Source organism: Xyrauchen texanus, chromosome 19 (genome assembly GCF_025860055.1).
Source record: "Xyrauchen texanus isolate HMW12.3.18 chromosome 19, RBS_HiC_50CHRs, whole genome shotgun sequence".
Lineage (NCBI taxonomy): Eukaryota > Metazoa > Chordata > Actinopteri > Cypriniformes > Catostomidae > Xyrauchen > Xyrauchen texanus.
The window spans coordinates 34,768,611-34,788,896 of NC_068294.1; the positions used below are offsets into that span (position 1 = coordinate 34,768,611).

The 20,286-nt window shown below is 38.8% G+C and overlaps 1 protein-coding gene across 3 annotated transcripts in view; it reads left to right on the top strand.

Moving 5' to 3' along the window:
• Positions 1-20,286, top strand: part of LOC127659451 (ecto-NOX disulfide-thiol exchanger 2-like) — a 192,063-nt gene that overhangs the window by 142,429 nt on the left and 29,348 nt on the right. For all 3 annotated transcript variants that reach the window (XM_052149280.1, XM_052149282.1, XM_052149281.1), the window contains 3 exons: positions 2,064-2,297; positions 7,224-7,436; positions 16,109-16,215. In XM_052149280.1, coding sequence (XP_052005240.1) covers positions 2,064-2,297; positions 7,224-7,436; positions 16,109-16,215 — 554 coding nt within the window. The remainder of the gene's footprint in view (positions 1-2,063; positions 2,298-7,223; positions 7,437-16,108; positions 16,216-20,286) is intronic.

Consider the following 20,286-nt stretch of genomic DNA (forward strand, 5'->3'; position numbering starts at 1 on the left):
CCGAGTATTGTACCACTCAGATAAAGAAAGCCATTTTTATTACATCGGAAAACAATTATTTCGGTCAAAACGGACCGAACTGTATAGGACAGTTAAATTGACAGATTTCTGCTGAACAGTATTGTTCAATGCATCACAGAAAGCCAAATATATAAGTTTTAAAAGCATAATGACACATTTATATGATAAACGAGCATTAGATGTACTGTAGTGACAACACTGGACAAATTTGTCAAGTGACAATTCCGAGCCTTTGGGTCACCCTTATTTTTGAGCCCTGTTATATATTGTGTTCATTGGTTTATGGTTTAATTATCTTGTTATCAGTTCTGTCTTTTCATTGGATAACTTGTTCTCCCATGTCTTGTATTGAAGCCTCATGTTTGCCGTTGTCCATGGTCAAGTGTTCTGTAACGTTGTAGCTGGATATGGCAATTTGAAGACGATGAAGATGAAATGAAGAACCCAAGTGCAATTTATTAATAAATGTGAAAACCAAAAACCCTAACTATAAACATGAATAAAATGTACTATAAACTTCAAACATAAACTTGGCTAGGCTAGGCTTAAACTTGACTTGACATGAACTTGAAATACACTACACAAACTCACATCAACACTTGACAATAGACAATGGCAACTATGAGGCTTAAATACAAGACATGGCAGAACAAGTCAAAAAAGTTATCCAATGAAAAGACAGAAATGATAACAAGATAATTAAACAATAAACCAATGAACACAAGACACATGAACATGGAGGGAAACCGGAATCGCGTGACTAGGGAACACATGACATGAACAGGAACCAAACTTTTCAAAATAAAAGACATGAAATACATGAACACACATTAAATATTACACACCTAACCTTTAACATCGTCATAAACAAGAGAAGAAAAAACAGTAAATAATGCCTTGTGCTCCAGTCTCTCTCCATGTGATTTAGAATAATTTCACTTAACCTTTTATCTCATGGAAATGAGGGTCATGTGTCCACATGTTCTCTCTTGACTTGAATGATTGATGCAAAATTAACTAGAGGGGCGGGGCTTCCACACATCACTCAGGGAAGTGCTAACAACTGTCACTGGCCATCGAGAGCCCGTGACAAAAGAGGTCAATGAGAAGACAAGTGCTGACGCCTAGTAATAAATGTATGCCTTTGAGCACTGAATATCAATCACGGGCAGGCCAGGAAACCATCTCGACCGCAGTCTCACACCAGTGGTCTGCTTGTCTTATCTCGGCTTCCCAGTGTCAAGACACCAGTCACATCTTAAATCAGTCTTTTTATGCAAATACAGGGACTTACATTGCAGCCACAGAAAGCAAATTTATAAGTGCTGGCCGCTCCAATAATATCCTTTCCATTATTTATACTTCAATGGGTGTTGCTTTCTCAGTGGAAGGGGGGCAAGATTGGAACAGAGTTCCATATATTATGTGGCCTTGTGAAGGAGCTGAGCAGGCCTTTCCATAAATAATCGTGCTTATTACTAACGTGAACACATTGTGTAAAATATTTAAAAGTGTCTGGGGGCCATAAAGCAGAGATGGCAGAAGTAAACCGTGATGCTCTGTCTCCCTCATTTCTGTTGACACGGCTATCTGGGGATATACATTGTGCTTAAAAACACTTTTCAGAGCTCACTCTTATGTACTCATCATACAGTTCATCATTCACCTCTTACAGGTACTGCTTGGCCACAAAACATTTCAGAGTGAGTTTGTCAGAGTTTGTGTGTGTGTCAATTTATGTATCAGTATTGTGGGTATGCGGGGGGTTTCTCATAAGATTCTCATGGTCTAGTGAATGTTTAACGTTCTGTTTTTCTGGTCTTTTCATTCCTTTCCTGTCCTATGCTGTCTTTTCCTGTCTTTTCATTCTCCTTTCCTGTCCTGTCCTTTCCCTTTCTTTTACTTTCATTTCCATTTCCTTCCTTTTCTTTGTCCTTTCCCCTTACCTTTTCCGTATCTCTTTCCCTTTTCCTAACTGTCCTCACCTTTTCCTTTTAATTTCATTTTCCCTTTTCAATTCCCTTTCCTCTTCTCTTCTCTAGGTTATAGAATCAGGCTGGGATCAAGTACAGATAAGAAGGACACAGGCCGGCTGCATGTAGATTTTGCTCAGGCTAGAGATGACCTGTACGAGTGGGAGTGCAGACAGCGCATGCTAGCCCGGGAAGAGAGGCACCGCCGGAGGGTAGAGGAAGACCGCCTACGACCCCCCTCACCACCCCTCATCGTCCATTACTCTGAGCATGAATGCAGCCAGCTAGGAGATAAGCTCAAAGGTGGGACACATGCCACGTTATTCTTCGGTTTTAGCTGTCTTTTTGTTGTTTTTCCTTTAGCAAAAATTATTCCCGATGCATTTGAAGAGGCTGGTACAGTCAGTGTGTCTATTTGCTGGCTGTGTCTAAATGCTATTTGTCTCTTTGATTTGAATTTGATGTTCCATGCTGTTTAATGGAAACCATCTGTTTAGCGATTGCATCTTTATCCTCTGTCTGGGGAGAGAGAGTGCAATAGTGAGAAGTTTGTTTTAGATTAAATCGGTTGAAATTAGCCATGTTTCCTTTTCCATATGTAACAGTTTATAGGCAGTGTGTTTTTAGTTCAGCTCACTCTGCAGTGGTTACAGATCAATTGCTTCTTATGAACAAGAAAAAAGGAAGATATTTCACAAGTATATTGGGAACATTTTGTGCTATTTGCTGTAGAGAATTGCAGTAAATCTCAACCTTCATATCTGAAATGTCCTTCATATTGGGATTTTTTTTAGCTAGTTTAGCCCTTTCTATTAAGGTCGTTTAAGGGATCATATAAAGGGTCATTTAATTTGAAAACAGGATTTTCCTTACTGAAATTTTTTTTTTATATATATATATATATATATATATATATATATATATAATCTAAACATACTCTAACTTAGCCCATTTCATGATGGTAATGACATCACAACAATTACCACATTAACATAAGACTGCCCAAATCAACAAACCACCTTTTATCAAGTAGTCAACTTGGCGGTGTTGTTACTAATTTCACATGCAAAAAGGTTGATCAATGATAACTGAGGTCATTTACATACAGTGCCAAGAATGTGAACCATGTAGAATTACCTGCATTTATGTATAAATTTGTCTTAAAATCTAGTTTGATCTTCATCTAAGTTACAGTAATGAACAAACACAATCTGTTTTTACTATTAACACATACATATTATTTTATTGTTCTTGTACATATTGTCATTTTATCATTTAAACTTTCACAGTGTAGGTTGTTTTGTGAACCCCTAGCCTAATGACGTCAACAAAAAGCTAATTAGAGTCAGGAGTTTGCACACCTGGCATTCACTTAATGAAACGAGATTGGAGGTGTGGGTTAGAGCTACTTTGACTTATAAAAAGCCCTCAAACGTTTTGAGTTTGCTATTCACAAAAAGCATCTGTTGACGTGGACCATGCCTCACAAAAATGAGATCTCAGAAGACCTACAATCAAGAATTGTTGCTTTGTATAATACTGTAAAGGGTTAGAAAGTTAGATATGCATCTGTCCAAATTTAGACAAATTGTCTATAAATGGAGACAATTTAGTGCTGTGGCTACTCTCTCTAGAAGTGGCCTTGCAGCCAAGATGACTCAAAGGGTACACAGTAGAATGCTCAATAAGATAAAAAGAACCCTAGAGTGACAGCTAAAGACGAAGAAATCATTGAAACTGGTTAGTGTCTCTGTTCATGAATATACTATATGGAAAACATTCAACAGGCATGCTGTCCATGGCAGGACACCATGGAAAAAGCCACTGCTTTCCAACAAAAACATTGCTGTGTGCCTGAAATTTGCCAAAGACCACCTTGACACTTCTCAATGCTACTAGGAAAATGTTTTGTGGACCAAAATCCAACTTTTGGAGTGGCTCTGTCAGAACCCAGACCTTAACCCAATAGAGGTGCTGTGGAATGACCTCAAGAATGCAGTTCACGCCAGACATCCTAAGAATATGTCTGAGCTGAAGCAGATTTGTAAGGAAGAATGGCCTAAAATTGTTTCTGAACTTTGTGCAAGTCTAATCCACAGCTAGCGGAAAGGCTTGGTTGAGGTTACTGGTGCCAAAGGAGGATCAACCATTTATTAAATCCAAGGGTTCACTTTCTTTTTCCACAGAACTGTGAATGTTTAATGAGACATGAATAAAATTCAATGAAGACATGAAACATTATATTTGTATATAGTTTGTGTGTTGTTAGCTTACGCACATTGTTTTTTTTTTCTATAATTGTGACTTCGATGAAGACTAAATCACATTTTATGACCAATTAATGCCTAAAACCAACAAATTACAAAGGGTTCACATTCTTTTTCTTGCCACTGTAGTCTTAAAGTTACAGTAACAAAAACAGTGGGTCCAAATTATGACCATTTTTGTTCCAAGAAACCTTTAAGGGAAATTAAAAAAATAAAATGCTATAAAAGTCTAGATGTGTAGTGTATAGTCTCTTAAAACTAAGGTTATGCCTTGAGGCAAATTAATGCATCTTAACAGAGATATGTGTGAGGATGTTTCAATATGTTGATTTACAGTCAAGGTTAAGTTTGCACTTTTGGTGTTTATTTGCTAGTTTTATATTAACAAGTTAGCGGTATAGAGACAGTATTTAAAGGTGCTGTAAGCTATCTTTTTTATGGAATGTTTTCGCCCTGAAAGATATCACTGAAATAAGTGTCTTGACACATTATTTGATCAGCTAATCAGAAGACCTTGATGTGCTTTCTGCCTGTCAATCATTTTGCACATTCTCATAGAGTAGCAGTTGAAGAGGAACAATCAGGTTTAATGCCATTTTCAGACTCATATCAGTTGTCAGCTGAGTGTGCTATTTTGCTACTGTGGTGTTTGACAACTGTCAGAAGGTTACAGTCTCAACTCCATTTTTGGAGGGCGATGTTTTGGAAAGAGGGGGCTTGTCTAATTCAACGGCTCAGTCTTGTGGATGTTCCAGAATGGCTAAAATTGCTTACAGCATCTTTAACTGATTTTAATTCATATCTAGATGTTACATGCTTTTGTGCAAAAAGACAGTTATTCAGGCTTGAAAATAAAATCAGTTTATTAATGGTGAGGGATTTCAAATTCATGATAACATTCACTCTAGAAAGTGTTCATGGGTTATTTATATAAATAATTTGACTGCATTTTTTTATGGACTTCCATAAATAAATTAAAGACCCTAAGAGTGCATTCTCAACCTGACATCAGTAGGTGTGTGTGTGTGTGTGTGTGTGTGTGTGTGTGTGTGTGTGTGTGTGTGTGTGTGTGTGTGTGTGTGTGTGTGTGTGTGTGTGTGTTTGTGATTTACGAGGACAATTTTGTAAGTTACAAACTGGTAATTACAAGGTTATTATGCTATAAATGTGATTTATGAGGACATTTCTAGTGTTCCCATAATTCAAATCGCTTAAAATACATACTAAATGGGGGCCTGAGTAGCTCTGCGAATATTGACGCTGACTACCACCCTTGGAGTCGCGAGTTCAAATCCAGGGTGTGCTGAGTGAATCCAGCCAGGTCTCCTAAGCAACCAAATTGGCCTGGTTGCTAGGGAGGGTAGTCACATGGGTAACCACCTCGTGGTCGCTATAATGTAGTTCTCAGTCTCAGTGGGGTGCATGGTGAGTTGTGCGTTGATGCCGTGGAGAATAGCGAAGCCTCCACACGTGCTACGTCTCCGCAGTAACATGCTCAACAAGCCGCGTAATAAGATGTGTGGATCGAATCTCAGTTGCCTTCACGTCTGAGAGGTCAGAGTCACTACGCCACCACGAGGACTTGGAGCACACTGGGAATTGGTCATTCCAAATTGGGGAGAAAAGGGTAGAAAATCAACAACAACAAAAAAACATACTAAACAATGTTTTTTGAAAATGTGAAAATGCAGAAAGGTTTCTGTGCTCTATAGTTCATACAGTATAAAAATCATTATGTCTGTGGAGAGTCCTCATAAGGATAGCCGTGTGTGTGTGTGTGTGTGTGTGTGTGTGTGTGTGTGTGTGTGTGTGTGTGTGTGTGTGTGAGCGTGTATTTATCACTTTGTGGGGACCAAATGTCCCCATAAGGATAGTAAAACCCGAAATTTTTGACCTTGTGGGGACATTTTGTCGGTCCCCATGAGGAAAACAGCTTATAAATCATACTAAATTATGTTTTTTGAAAATGTAAAAATGCAGAAAGTTTTCTGTGAGGGTTAGGTTTAGGGGTAGGGTTAGGTTTAGGGGATAGAATATAAAGTTTGTACAGTATAAAAACCATTATGTCTATGGAAAGTCCCCATAAAACATGGAAACACAACATCTGTGTGTGTGTGTGTGTGTGTGTGTGTGTGTGTGTGTGTGTGTGTGTGTGTGTGTGTGTGTGTGTGTGTGTGTGTGTGTGTGTGTGTGTGTGTCTGTGTCTGTGTGTGTGTGTGTGTGTGTGTCTGTGTTTGTATGCAGGATTAGAACAACAAGAACAAAATAATAATTTGTCTTTCACAACAGCAGTATTTAAATTTTTTTGTACAAACAGCAATATCTTTGTGGTCCGCTACATTTCTTTATCTGTTGCACAGTTAAAGCCAAAGACTGTGTCAAACAGCTTAATAGAACTGAAACTTGTGCTAAAAGAGGGACTGTTTTTGCTTATTTACTCGTCCTTTTCAATTTACTAATTTTAAACACAACGGCCATAAAAAATTATAGATGGCTGGACAAGAGATCCCTGTGGTATTCATTATGATCATTTTCAGTTTTCTCCATTTCTCATCTCTTTCCCAGTTGAAAGCTGCAAGCCAAAGCTTTGTAGTTTGTTGCAATCAGCTTGGTGGTTGGTTTTCCCTCCTGCCAGCACACACACCTGTGTATATTACCTGTGTATAAGACTTCACCCCCCTCTTAAATGATTTTTAAGCCATATTATCACATTTGCTAAATTCACACAATTAGATCCATGCATTACGTTTGACAAGGTTTATTGCCTGTTGCATGCCATATATGTCCTTTCCTGTTTTGTTGTCCTCTCCTAAACGTCCTTAAGTCTCTTTTGGCTCAATAAATATGTTCTGCTATTAAGTTTTGACACTTGAAAGTCCCAGATGAGAAGTGTTCCTCTCCAACATTGTGCTCCCTTCCCACCATCTGTTTCTCCCCCACCGATTATCCTCTCTCCACTCAGACGATGGCAAATTTCCCGAGGCTGTGCGTGTCCTGCTGACCTGGGTGGAACGAGGGGAGGTAAACCGCCGGAACGCCAACAACTTCTATTCCATGGTCCAGTCCTCCAATAGCCACATTCGTAGGCTGATGAACGAGAAAGCTGCCCATGAAAAGGAGATGGAGGAAGCCAAGGAGAAGTTCAAGAATGCCCTTTCTGGGATTTTAGTGCAATGTAAGTGTCTGTTTCACAACCTATTAAATTACCTACTTAAACAGCATTTTCTGGGCATCACACTTGTTTGGATCATTGGATAATTGATCATTCACACCATAATTACGTATTTACAGTCAACTGAACATTCCAAATGCACTTATTGTGCCCAAAACTGCTGTCTAGATGTGCAGCTCTTTGAGATACGTAGAGCTGTTTTCCCGTCATATACATGAGCACTATAAGTCCTTATAGTATCAGACACAATGGAAGCATTCAGCAAGTGGGTGCTGTCAGCGACCGCATGATTGCATTTTACATCCTGCTATCTTGATAGTGCACCCAATGCAGCAGTGCTTTGTACTTGATTGATCCAATGCTCAGAGAAATGTAACTGAACTACCACTCTTACACACACACACACACACACACACACACACACACACACATAGTTTCTCTATGCATGAGTAGGCACTATGTTCAGTGCTCATTTGATTCAAGTATCTGGGGATTTTATAGAAAGGTAACAGCATAGGAAATCTTAGGTTAAAAAAATGTAATCTTGGAAAAAAAAAAGATTATTTGGCTGAAAAAAGTTGAAAAACAGATGGAAGTGTTCAGAAATAATAATTTAGAAAGCTAAACTTGTGAATTTCATGGCAAAGGGTGTTTTAGTGATGAAAAGAAAATCTCCCCAACTTGTGACCTCAATAGCAGCTCAAACACATTTCCCTATATACCCTTTGAAATCTATTACTTTTTTACTTTAGCTCTTCCATTATGTGGTTTTATGGTGATACATGCTTTGATCTGAGATCATTGTGGACTGAAGGTAAGTCCTGCAGGTCTCTCCCTCTTTTGAGCTGAATGCTGAAGCAGGTAGAGTATATAAACAGCATTAGTGCACAACAACAGGCCATGACATTTTTTACATATATTGTAGAAGATACGCCATCAAGACCTTGATTCTGGGAATTTGTTAAACTACTTAGTCTCTGGTTAACAGTAAGTAACCTCAAATGGTAACTAGATTTCCAAGTTTAATTGGTTGACTGGTTGCTATAATAACATTTATTTCAGCTTTAAGAGAATCAAAACCCTCTAATTACATGCAACTTCCAAGCGATTAAAGAAATCAGCAACCTTCATACATATTTTACACACACATACAGGCATTATACTTTAATTCCTCTGTAACACTGTCCATGATGTCAGTATAATACTCTATGATGCATTATAAAGGTATTCATAATGCCTTATAATACACATTGTTATCAATTATATATTTTTATAATTATTGAAACCACAGTTACATTATTATACATTATAGTGCTTGCCTTTTCATAGTTACACATTTAAAGAGTATTAGTAAATGCATTATTATAACAACACATGATAGCACATGATATAACTCTTGAAATGTGGTGCTGATCATGTTTTATATATTTGTTTTATAATGGGTAAAATAAGCAATATTCCTCCAATATTCAATCATATTTGTGACGAGGCAGGCGAGGAATGAGGATCTAAATGCTGCTTTTAATTAAGCAAAAAATAAACAAATAACTCAAAGAAAATTATATGCAAATACTTTATACTCTTTAAAGGTAAAAATATAGATGGGTAAGTATTATAATGTATTTTAACATTATTTACAAGTAAAAACAACTGATTATAAGGTTAATTTATGTACACCAGGACATATTAAGGCAGTATGTATACAGTCTTTAAAGAAAGTGTTACGCTTCCTATAAAGACTTGGCTGCTCATTATTTTTGTTCATTGATATAGTCACGTTTCCCTGTTTCTGTGCTTTTGACTTTTATTTTGAAATCCTTTTTAGTTCCCCATTCTTGTTGGTTTTGTAGTCTTTGTGCATTGAGATCCTTATTCCTCGCCTGCCTCATCACAGAAAGACTGACCAAATATGGATCTAGATGGTAATTTTATTTCTGAAGCAAGGGGACTGTCCAGTTGAGGATCACATCCATGAGTTTTTAGTGCTAGCAAATTTAGTGCACTATCCAGACCGCTCTCTGCTGGTTTTCTTCCGGGCCGATCTAAATAGTGCACTGAAGGAACTGATGCCTCCAACTGATCCTCACTGGATGCTCTGCGAATATGTGAAGAAGGCTCTGGAACATTGCGGATCCTTTATTATGGGATTATCATGGGAACCCCAGGCCAAAACATGCATCTTCTGTCCCCCCCGTGTGTTCACAACCACAGAGGTCGTTCCCAAGTCTCTACTCATGCTTACGACCACTGAGGTCGTTACCGATTCTCTGCCAGTGTTCGCCCCTCGAGCCTCCCATGACTCCTCCTTCCATGGCTTCGCTCCTCAAGCTTCCCACGGATCCGCCTTCCATGGCTTCATCCCTTGAGCCTCCCACGGCTCCGCCTTCCATGGCTTCGTCCCTTGAGCCTTACACTGCTCCAACTTCCATTGCTTTGCCCCTTGAGCCTCCCACGGCTCTGCCTTCCATGGCTCCGCCCTTTTAGCCTCTCCCGGCTCCACCCACAGAGTCTTCCATGGCTCTGCCCGCTCCCCTAGAGTCTCCTCCTCCAGTGGCTCCGCACGCTCCTCCAGAGACTCTTCCTCCAACGGCACCACCAGCTCCTCCAGAGACTCCTCCTCAAGTGTCTCTGCCTGCTCCCTTCAGCGGTTCCATCAAACTTTCCAGAGACTCCTCTTACAGCGGTTTTGCCCACCCCACCTCCAGTGCCTCCCAGGCCTCCTGGCCCAGTCCCTGCCCTTTGGCCACCTCCCAGGACTCCTGACCCAGTCTCTACCCTGAGGTGGTCTCCTTAGTCTCCTGGCCGTCCGCCTAATCTGCTCTGGTCTTCTTGGTCTCCTAGTCATCTGCCTGATCTGCTCTGGTCTTCTGGCCATCCGCCTGATCTGCTCTGGTCTTCTGGCCATCCGCCTGATCTGTTCTGGCCTGTTTGGTCTCCAGCTGAACCTCAGCCCTCTGAACCTCTGGCTGCAGCTTGGTCCTCTGAGCCCTCCGGCTCTGCATTAGTCTCAAGCCTCCCTGAATTTGCCTTGTTACTCTGCTCCCCTTGCCCTTTGTGCCCCTGAACTGCCTGTGCAACCCCTTCCCCTCACATCCCATTATCATTATGGAGCATCTGGAGTCCGCTCCTTAAAGGGGGGCTCTGTCACGTGTTCCCTGTTTCTGTTCTTTGGCTTTTATTTTTAAATATTTTGTAGTTCCCCGTTCCTGTTTCCTGTTAGTTTTGTAGACCTTTGTAGTTTCTTTTAATGATGTGATGTGTTTAATGATGTGTTTTGGGGGCAGTGGTGGCTCAGTGGTTGAGGCTCAGGGTTACTGACCAGAAGGTCGGGGGTTCAAGCCCCAGCACCACCAAGATGCCACTGTTGGGCCCTTGAGCAAGGCACTTAACTCCAGGTTGCTCCGGGGGGATTGTCCCTGTAATAAGTGCACTGTAAGTCGCTTTGGATAAAGCGACTTACAGTGCACTTACATTTATGCCAAATTACATTTACATTTATGCCAAATGCATAAATGTAAATGTAAATGTGTTTTCCCCTGATTGTTTCCACAGGTGTTCCTCATTCCCTTGTTTTCCCATGTGTATTTAAGCCCTTGTTTCCCCTTGTTTCTTTGTCAGTCTTCACATGTTTTGTCATGTTCTGTGCGTGGTTCCCTGTGTTTTGTTTTAATATATTCTGAGTTATTTGTTTATCTTTTGCTTCATTAAAAGCTGAATTTAGATCCTCATTCCTCGCCTGCCTCGTCACAGATATCATTGAATATTGTGGAGACATCTCATGCAGGAATTTTGCTTATTTTAGCCGTTTTTTTTTTTATCAAAACTTCTCTGTGGTGTAATAAATTCCAAATTCAATGGAAAGATTCAAATGTATGGCAAGTTTCTCTGTCCAACTCTCTTAGGATATTCTTGGGTATCCTCTCACTCTGTGAAGAATGAAGAGACACTGAATTTTATCTGTCATCATGTTGCGCCATTTAGTAGCACCCATCCTGTTGTCGGAAAGAGATTGAGAACCCTCAGGGCAGATTTACAGGCAGCAGCAGCCAACAACAGACACATATGTATTTATAAATACACCTCTTCTCTAGTGGCAAGTTGAAATCCATGGTTGTGGATTTCACAAGAGACAAAACATCACCTTCCATGAGATACAGGCTTCCTCTGCCAATATATGCCTTTTCTATTTGGTTTACATTTTTTCCTTATAGATCTTACCATCTGAAACCTGTCAGGTTATTGTAACCTGCTTGTGGCAATACATAACAATACCGATTTGTTACCAAGCCTGTTTGGGGTATCTATCAAATGTATCTTCCATCAGGAAAAGTAGCTATTTGTTTTACAGATGTTTCATCTGAAAGGTCATTTCGCATAAAAATTACCTTCTAGTGGCTTCTCCAGGTATTTAGCACTGTCCGCCTGTTTATCTACAAGCAGCAGACAGTAGTCCTTTGATACAATACTGTCAAAAAAACTGTAGATATCTGGCACAACTGTAATGTCAGATTTGTCATGATGGCAAACATGTGTAGCGGAACAGTCCCTCACAAAGAGGAGAGAAAGCATCGTGACAGCACAGCATCTGTCTTATCTGAACATACACAGAACACACAGCAAAATAAATAATGAAATACAATATACAGCTAAAAGCTTACTGAGGTTGCAGCCCTACAGGATGATAGAGCAGCAGGTCTTCACAGTGACAGATGGTGATGTGGGAATTTTGGGTATAAGACTATTTCAGCTGGTAAAGATGGTGGATCCTGATATTGAGGCTACAGAACAGGGGCTGTCATAAGATAAACTAAATCTATATTTTCCCCAGCTAATGGATGGTTTGTAGGAAAGGTGAAAACATGTATCTGTAAACCTCTCACCAATAACCTGCCATTTGCATGTTTTAGTTTATTAATATGCAAAAATTAGAGTCATACAGTAAAAGACATGCTTAAAATTGGAAAGGTAAGGAATGTGTTTTCTTCTTGCTACAGTATTTGTTAGAAAATTGGAGAGATATAAACTCACTGAGCACTTTATTAGGAACACCTGTACACCCACTTATTCATGCGATTATCTAATCAGCCAATTGTGTGGCAGTAGTGCAATGCATGAGATAATGCAGATACGGGTCAGGAGCCTCAGTTAATGTTCACCTCAACCATCAGAATGGGGAAAAATGTGTTCTCAGTTATTTCGTCCGTGGCATGATTGTTGGTGCCAGACGGGCTGGTTTGAGTATTTCTGTAACTGCTGATCTCCTGGGATTTTCACACACATTCTCAGAATGGTTCCAAAAACATTTCTATGGACAGAAATGCCTTGCTGATGAGAGGTCATCAGAGAATGACCAGACTGATTCGAGCTGACAGAAGGCTACGGTAACTCGGATAACCACTCTGTACAATTGTAGTGAGCAGAATAGCAACACGTCGAACCATGAGGTGGATGGGCTACAACAGCATAAGACCACGTCAGGCAATTTATTAGGACCATAGTGTTTCTAATAAAGTTCTCAGTGAGTGTAAATATAGAGAAAGGACAAAAACATGTACACAAATGCTGCCATGAATGCTTGGCATTGTTGTAGTGGTAACACCCCATTACTCAAGAGGGCGATACAAATACTTTCAAATGTCTGTAACAGATTATGTAATTATTCAGATAGCTTTTTGGCTAGTTTTAACATGTCGAGTGTTCTAACTTGAACTAACTTGCTTGACAAGATTCTCTTCAAGCTATATCTCTGCCTTGATAGTTGTCAAACTGAAAAAGAAAAATGACCGTAGAAGTGGAGATTTAATGCAAATGCTGGCTATAACGGCCATTGTGTCAGTGCTGAGAATGTAACGGCTGTAGTGTGTTAAGAATTGCATTCTAATGCATTTCAAAATTCTACAATGGATGAAATCGAGCTTGATTTGTTTACTTGTGTAAAGTATCCACTGTCGTGGCAAATGGTTCTGAGCACAGTAACGGTTCCAGTAGCATTTCCTCTTGAATATGGCTAGCGAACCTTGCACAACTTTGCTGGTGGTGGCACGCTTTGGTACGTGGCAACTCATTTATAATCCTGATTTTGCAGCACCACAGCGGATAAGGAAATAAAACCTTGCCAACATGTAAGGATCGGTACAGAACAGCATAGTTCTGCAACGAGAACCATTTAGCCGGATGGTGGAAAAGCAGCTTATGTTTCAGGCCTTAGATGCAAGTTATACTATTACTACACAATTACTATACATAATTGGTGATTTAGTGTGTTTATGTCAGTGGTGAACAGGCAAAACTTATTTCCACTACTGACACTGTTGTGTTGACTGTTGTGTAATTCAGCACTATGACAATGTTGCCGCACATCAGACAAATCACTCACTGCACTTTTAAACACCTGCACACATGTACATCCACCTGCATGCTTTTAGATGCACATGCATACACTAAGGCACAGGCTTTAGACGTTTGCCATCAATCTCTTTCATTAAAATTAAAGGATGCTGAAGTCACAATTGATCTGGTAATTGATCTCTCTCTGGAGCATGTCTTTGCTGCATAGGTTTGGCAGGCTTACTGACTCCCCAGGGTTATTAACTCCCTCTTAGGGAGGAAGAGGAAGGAGAAGAGAGAAGGATATCTTTAATTGTATCTGCATTGGTCATACATTGCACCATCAGTAAGGATGTCTTGCATCCATCAAGATGTTGACACCATAAGTTTCTGTATCACAGTGCTATTACATCACTTAGACTGATGGATGTTTTGATGTCAGTTCCCAGATTTCTCTAAAAAGTACAGGAAACAAAGATTGGTTTAGAATAATTGAAGGTTTTTATGGAGTCAAAGGTGTCAGAGCACCATATTTCATCAGCAGCTGTGATTCTCAACAGCTGTTCTTTTTTAGACCTCAGTCTTCCTCCTGTCTTTAATTCTAACAGGAAATTAATGGCATGTACCTCGAAACATCCAAAGCACTCAAGCCCTCAAAAATAGTTGATGGACTACCTTGTCTCTTAATTCAAAACAGGTTTGCTCTAATACGTTTACTTAAGTTAGACATCCTCTCTTATCTATACACAGTGAAGTAATGAGCTCAGCCTGTCATAGATTAAACATTCATCTCATTAGGCTTTCACCCAATGTACAAAATGCATGGGTCCTTTGACTATCCAGTCAATAAAGGAGAGAGGTGTTGTGGTAATTGACATAGGAAGAAACATTGAATTGAAAAGTTGTTCTCAGGTAAAGCTAGAAAATTCACTTTGCTACTGATTAACTTTCCCAAGAGAGTCGAAACAACATGCATATGGATAGTGCTGGACAGGGTGATCATGATTTGTCACACTCAAGATCTCATTCAGATCTTATCCCTGTAGCCAAGTCACCCCAGACCAGTGTTTGTAGGGGATTCTCCCGAAAACTGTCAAATGTGCTGGTCCTATTTTACTCCAAAACCAAAAGAAACAAACCAAAATAAATTCAATTTTGTATATAGACAATAAAGCCTATTTTAGGGTCATTGAGGTTTTTTTTTTTTGCATTGTGAATAGTTTTTTTCACGATATTTACACACTTTACTGCAATGCGAGGAACAAAGGGTTGTTATGATGTTCTCATTTTGAAATATTATTTACATTTTAAAGTATTTATACATCATAGTAGAACTCCTTTGGTACTGCCTTTTATTTTTGGTGATTTCAATTTTAAAAAATCAATGTTCAACATACTTTTTATTGTAATTATGGTAATGAGAATCATTATAGAAAACAATGGTTATAATAAAAGTAAATCAAAGAAGGCAAAACGGGTTCCGCACACCAGGCCATAAAAGTTGTAAAAAAACTAAACAAATTTTGTTTTTACTGAAGATTAACCATGTATAGTAACAAAAGTAATCCATTGTATACACAACAGCAACAACAACAGGTGGATGGAATGACACCTACAGAAAACAGGAAAGATTTAAGGTCTCATTAAGGCCAAGAGGTTGTTCCGTTTTAACAAAAAAAATCCATCGACTTTCACACTGCAGTAATCTTTGTTCCAGATTAAAGTACCTGCGGGACAAGTTAACTCTATCAGTACCACTAAAAGAGAGAGTGTGGACAGGGTGATTGTCTTCCTTAAAACGTCTGGCAACCGGAGATTTTGGGTCACCTCTGTAGATGGAATTACGATGTTAGTTATTGCAGGTGCGGAGTCATCTATTGGATTTACCAATGTACTGCAAGTCACACAGACAAGTCAAAGGGTAAACAATGTTAGTAGAACTACAAGTAATAAAACGAGTAATTTTATATTATACTGTTGAATAACAAAAGTAAAACATCAAAATTAGTTACGGTAATGAGAATCTGGGAGCTAAAATGTGCTTAAGTGTCCTGAAAATATTGTCACAATGCAAAATATCTTAATGGGCCTAAATATACTGTAGGCTTCATTTTCTTTCTGCAAAATGCAATTTTGAATTTATTTTATATTAGGGTTAAATATGATCTGGACATTTTCTTGTCAGGTTTTGTAAGAATCCCCCGTGTACTGTATAGAGGGGGGAAGGGGAAAAAACATCACTTCCAACCTGACACAAGTTTTTTCACTCCTCTGCACCTTCCCAATCGCCCCTCTCTCTCTTTCTTTCTTTGGACGCCCCAAACTGGCCCCTGCATCCCCTGCCACAGTTGAGCAGATTGTGTCTGTATTCCACGCTGCTTCCAAACAAAAGGCATGGGACCATTTCTCCAAAGCTCAACGCAAGAACCTGGACATGTGGCGAAAGCAAGCAGAGGTTGGTGTTTTAATTTCTCTATGTAAATATGTTCATGCTTCACATCTACAAAAAATAATTATGCAGTTGTTATGCTTTCCTCTGTCCATTTTCCCTTCCCTGCAAGCACCCAATTTATCCCTTAACAGAAGTCAATTTATTTTCTTTGATGTGGATGTTCGTTGTAGCCAGGGAAGTATGATAATGAAAACATTCAGATTTTTCTGGTCGTAAGATTTCTCAGCAGCTGACAGCCATCTGGCAGGTAACATTGAGTGATTCTTAACAGAAAATATAGATTACAGTTATGCCCTTTAATTCCTGTAGCCCAACTGGCAGAGCACAAAAACACAAGGTTGTGGGTTAGATTTCCAGGGAACATACATACTGAAAAATGTATTCCGTAACTTTGTGCGACCCCGCGTCCACATGCGTTGACGTTGTATTTTGCTTTGCTATACACAACGCATAATGTAAATGAATACAAACTGGGCAAATACTGTTCACAAGATAATAGACTGTCTTTTAAAGGGTTAAACATGATGTCCACAAATGTGGAAACTGGCACTGCATTTCCTCAAAAGTAGAAAAAAAATTGTTGTTACTTTAAACACATCTGTGGGTCATTTAGCTTGATTTTTTTATTTATATATATATATATACATTTTGTTATGATTCATTTTGTTATCACTGAGCAATACGATTCTATTAATTAACATTAGTTAATTAATTACTATATACATTATTTACTCTGCATTTTCACATTGAAAATAAATGGGTTCATCCCAAAGCTGAACATTTTTGCTTTCAGAGGCTTTAGATGGAGTTAAGATGAAAATAAGGTGCATTTCAAACAGTTCTGAGACCAGCGAAGACAGACTGCACACTGGAGGTTAAGTCAATCACAAATAAGGAGCAAAGGAGCATCCTATAGCTTTCCTATGCAGTATTCAATCCTGAAATCCAACCAAACATTCAGTTTCAAGCTGACGATGATGTTTGGACCACTCAACATTTCTGGCAGACATGGGACAATGGTAATTTGTACATAGATTCAGAATTGTATAATGCTACATTATATTTTAACATGGTTGGCTGATGCTTATACAATTATAATTATTTATTCAACTTTACAGAAAATCAGCTGTAATTTCTGTTATGTCTCAAATACACGAATCACCAACACTCCTGGAAACATAAACAATTTGATTGAAAACATCTGACTTTCTATAGCTTGCTATTTAAAACTTCGTCTCGCTGTCCACATATGTGGAAATGTAGTTTTGGGAAAACTATTAGCTCAATTTGCATTTTTTATTTATTTTCATTATTATTATTATTTGGCTTGTTTATCAGGTGCTACTAGTTACAAATCAAAAAGGGAAACGGAAAATGCATTCAGCAGGCACGCGGGGGTCTCTGGAGTATAAATGTGTTTTAGATAAAAGTGTCTTCCAAATAAATAAATGTATATTGTATACCAAAGCTCAATACAAGAGAAAAATACTTATGGAAAATAGAGGCTTGAAGCTGAAACTGTAATTCATTAGTGAAACTGTACAAGTTTGTGTCGAAGTGATTTTTTTCCCCCTTTCTTTGTTTCTATGGTTATTTGAGATATCTCTTTGATTTTTAGTGCACATAGACCCAATTTGGTATTTAATTAGTCACGTCACATCGTTCTTATGTTTTACCCAAGGACTCTTATTATGAAGTTCTGTATCTTCCTCTGTTATGTCTGTCTTCTTGTCCATTGCCCTAATTGTGTCCCAGGTGTTACTTGTCTTCTTGTTAGCCCATGTGTACATATACCCTCTTGTTCTTTGTTCCTGGTCGGTTCTTGTTTGGATGTAGTGTGTTAGTTGCAAGCATACTGCTGTGGAATTTTGTTACCACCTCCTCCTCCTCTTCTTCTTCTTCTTCTTCTTCTTCTTCTTCTTCTTCCTCTTCCTCCTCCTCCTCCATCATCATCATCATCATCATCATCTCCTCCTCCTTCGTTGTATCCCCTTTTGTTTAAAATTAAAGTTTTCTCGTCTCTTCCCTTCACAAAACCCAGAAAACTAGCACCTTAATTTTCATTGCAGGCAGCCTTAAAACATTTTACATGGATCAGAGGGTTGATATGGTTTACATCTAATAAAGCTGATTCTAATCTTAGAACTCCTGCTCAGCAAATGATTATGGAATCAGGTGAAGACTGGAGTTCAGGTTGTAGCAATTCCCATTACTTTAAAGTCAACATGAAATAAAAATTGACGCTATTTCATAATATATTGCAACATTTACTAATGATACATCAGTGGACATTGTTCCAAAAAAACACACAAAAATTGTCCTTGTAATCATTTAGCAAAATTTACTTGCTCTCTCTCTCTCTCTGAAATGACTGTTCTTTTCGGCTGACATCATCTAAGCCATGTGTGTGGGAAAAAATATTGTTAGCTGATAGCCAAATAGCTATTTAGTCATTCTTTTAGCCTTTACTGTTGCAAGTAATGTAGCCTTTTTCAATTTCCCAATAGTTAACACAATGTGACTAAAGAAATGTCACATTAATGAAGTGAAATGAGTTGTTAATGCTGTTTCATGTTGGCTTTAATATATTTGAACAGCAATAAGATGCAGGTAAATGCTGAGCCGAAAGTGACTCCTCACATTTTAAGGTAGGTGTTTAAAACTTGATTTGCTTCATCTCCCAAATTAAAATGCTAAAATTGTAATATTCATTAAATATCTCAGTAATAATCCATTTGATTTCATTTATTTCTAATGGACAGCCCAAACTGGCCAGACAAGCAGAAATTCAGTCATCAGCCATGCAGAGATTTTTTTTACATAAGAAGTAGTGGTCACGTCCTTCCATTTACAAGCCATTGTGAAGCACATTTAGACTATTTGTTATCACTGCCCATCTGGGCTTTAAATTAGTTAACTAATGAATACTTAATCGTTCCAAGAAAATCTTGATTGGCTGCCCTATTTGAAATTTGAAAAGTCATTTTATTATATTTGGAGTCTCCAAATGAATCAGTTACATAGTTTCTTCAGCACCTACCCTGTACCTCAGCTTTGAAAGGGGCTTATTAATTGTGCCATAATTAATGCCTTTGAGTTCTATCTTTTGTGTTTCTCTGTTTTCATTTCTCCCGTCAGACAGCAAGAATGAATGTACAAAAACCCAATAAGCCTAGCTCGGTTTTGTAAGCTGATGTACACACGTGTCCTGTGTTTTGCCCCTAGTCTCCTTTCTAGTTTTTTGTTCTGACCGTTTGACTTAAGTTGAATATATTTAGTCTCAAGTATGGGACTCTTCTTGCACCCGGGGTGGCATTGTGCATGTAGCTTCACTGTGGCTGAGACGGGGAGCAGTCTCAATGCTGTCGCGGAGGCCTGAAGCTTCATTTGAAAAAAAAAAGAGTGAGTTAGCAGGCCTCTCTAAACTTTTACATTATGTATTGAGAAGAATCAAACTCAAAACTGTCTGAATCCTTCTAGTATGGCAATGCAGAGCTTCAGGGATATACCACACTTTCAAATAAGCCTTTCAACCTTAGATTTTAAAAGTTTGTGTTTTAAGGAGCCCATTAGTGACATTTTAACATTTAGTGCTGTAGGTGGAGCTTGCGTCAAACCAGAATGTGGTTTGTTTAAGGGTGTTCGATTTGGAGCATGTGATGGTTAATAGGTACAGTAGCACCATGGGCATTATACACCTATTTGTTTTTGAGGAAGCGCCAGGTTCAGTCAACGCAGCCCCTCAATGCTCCAAGCTCAATAGAAAGTAAATACGTGTATCTTATCTCTGAATGAACAGATTGCTGTTAATATTGTAGTCGTATGAGTTTTCCATGACTGTGTTATTTCTCTATAAAATTGAAGAAATGGAAATACAGTTCAGGCATAAAACTCTGAATGGTGCAAGCTTAGCCTATCAGCTTTCTTAAGTGTGATGCACCAATCCAATCAGATCACATGGCATAAGCTGATCAACCCATATCAACAAGCCAATCAACTTGCATACTCTCTCTTTGCCTAACATTTACATTTTCTCAGTTTGCAAGTATGCCGGTTTCACTGCAGCACACTGCG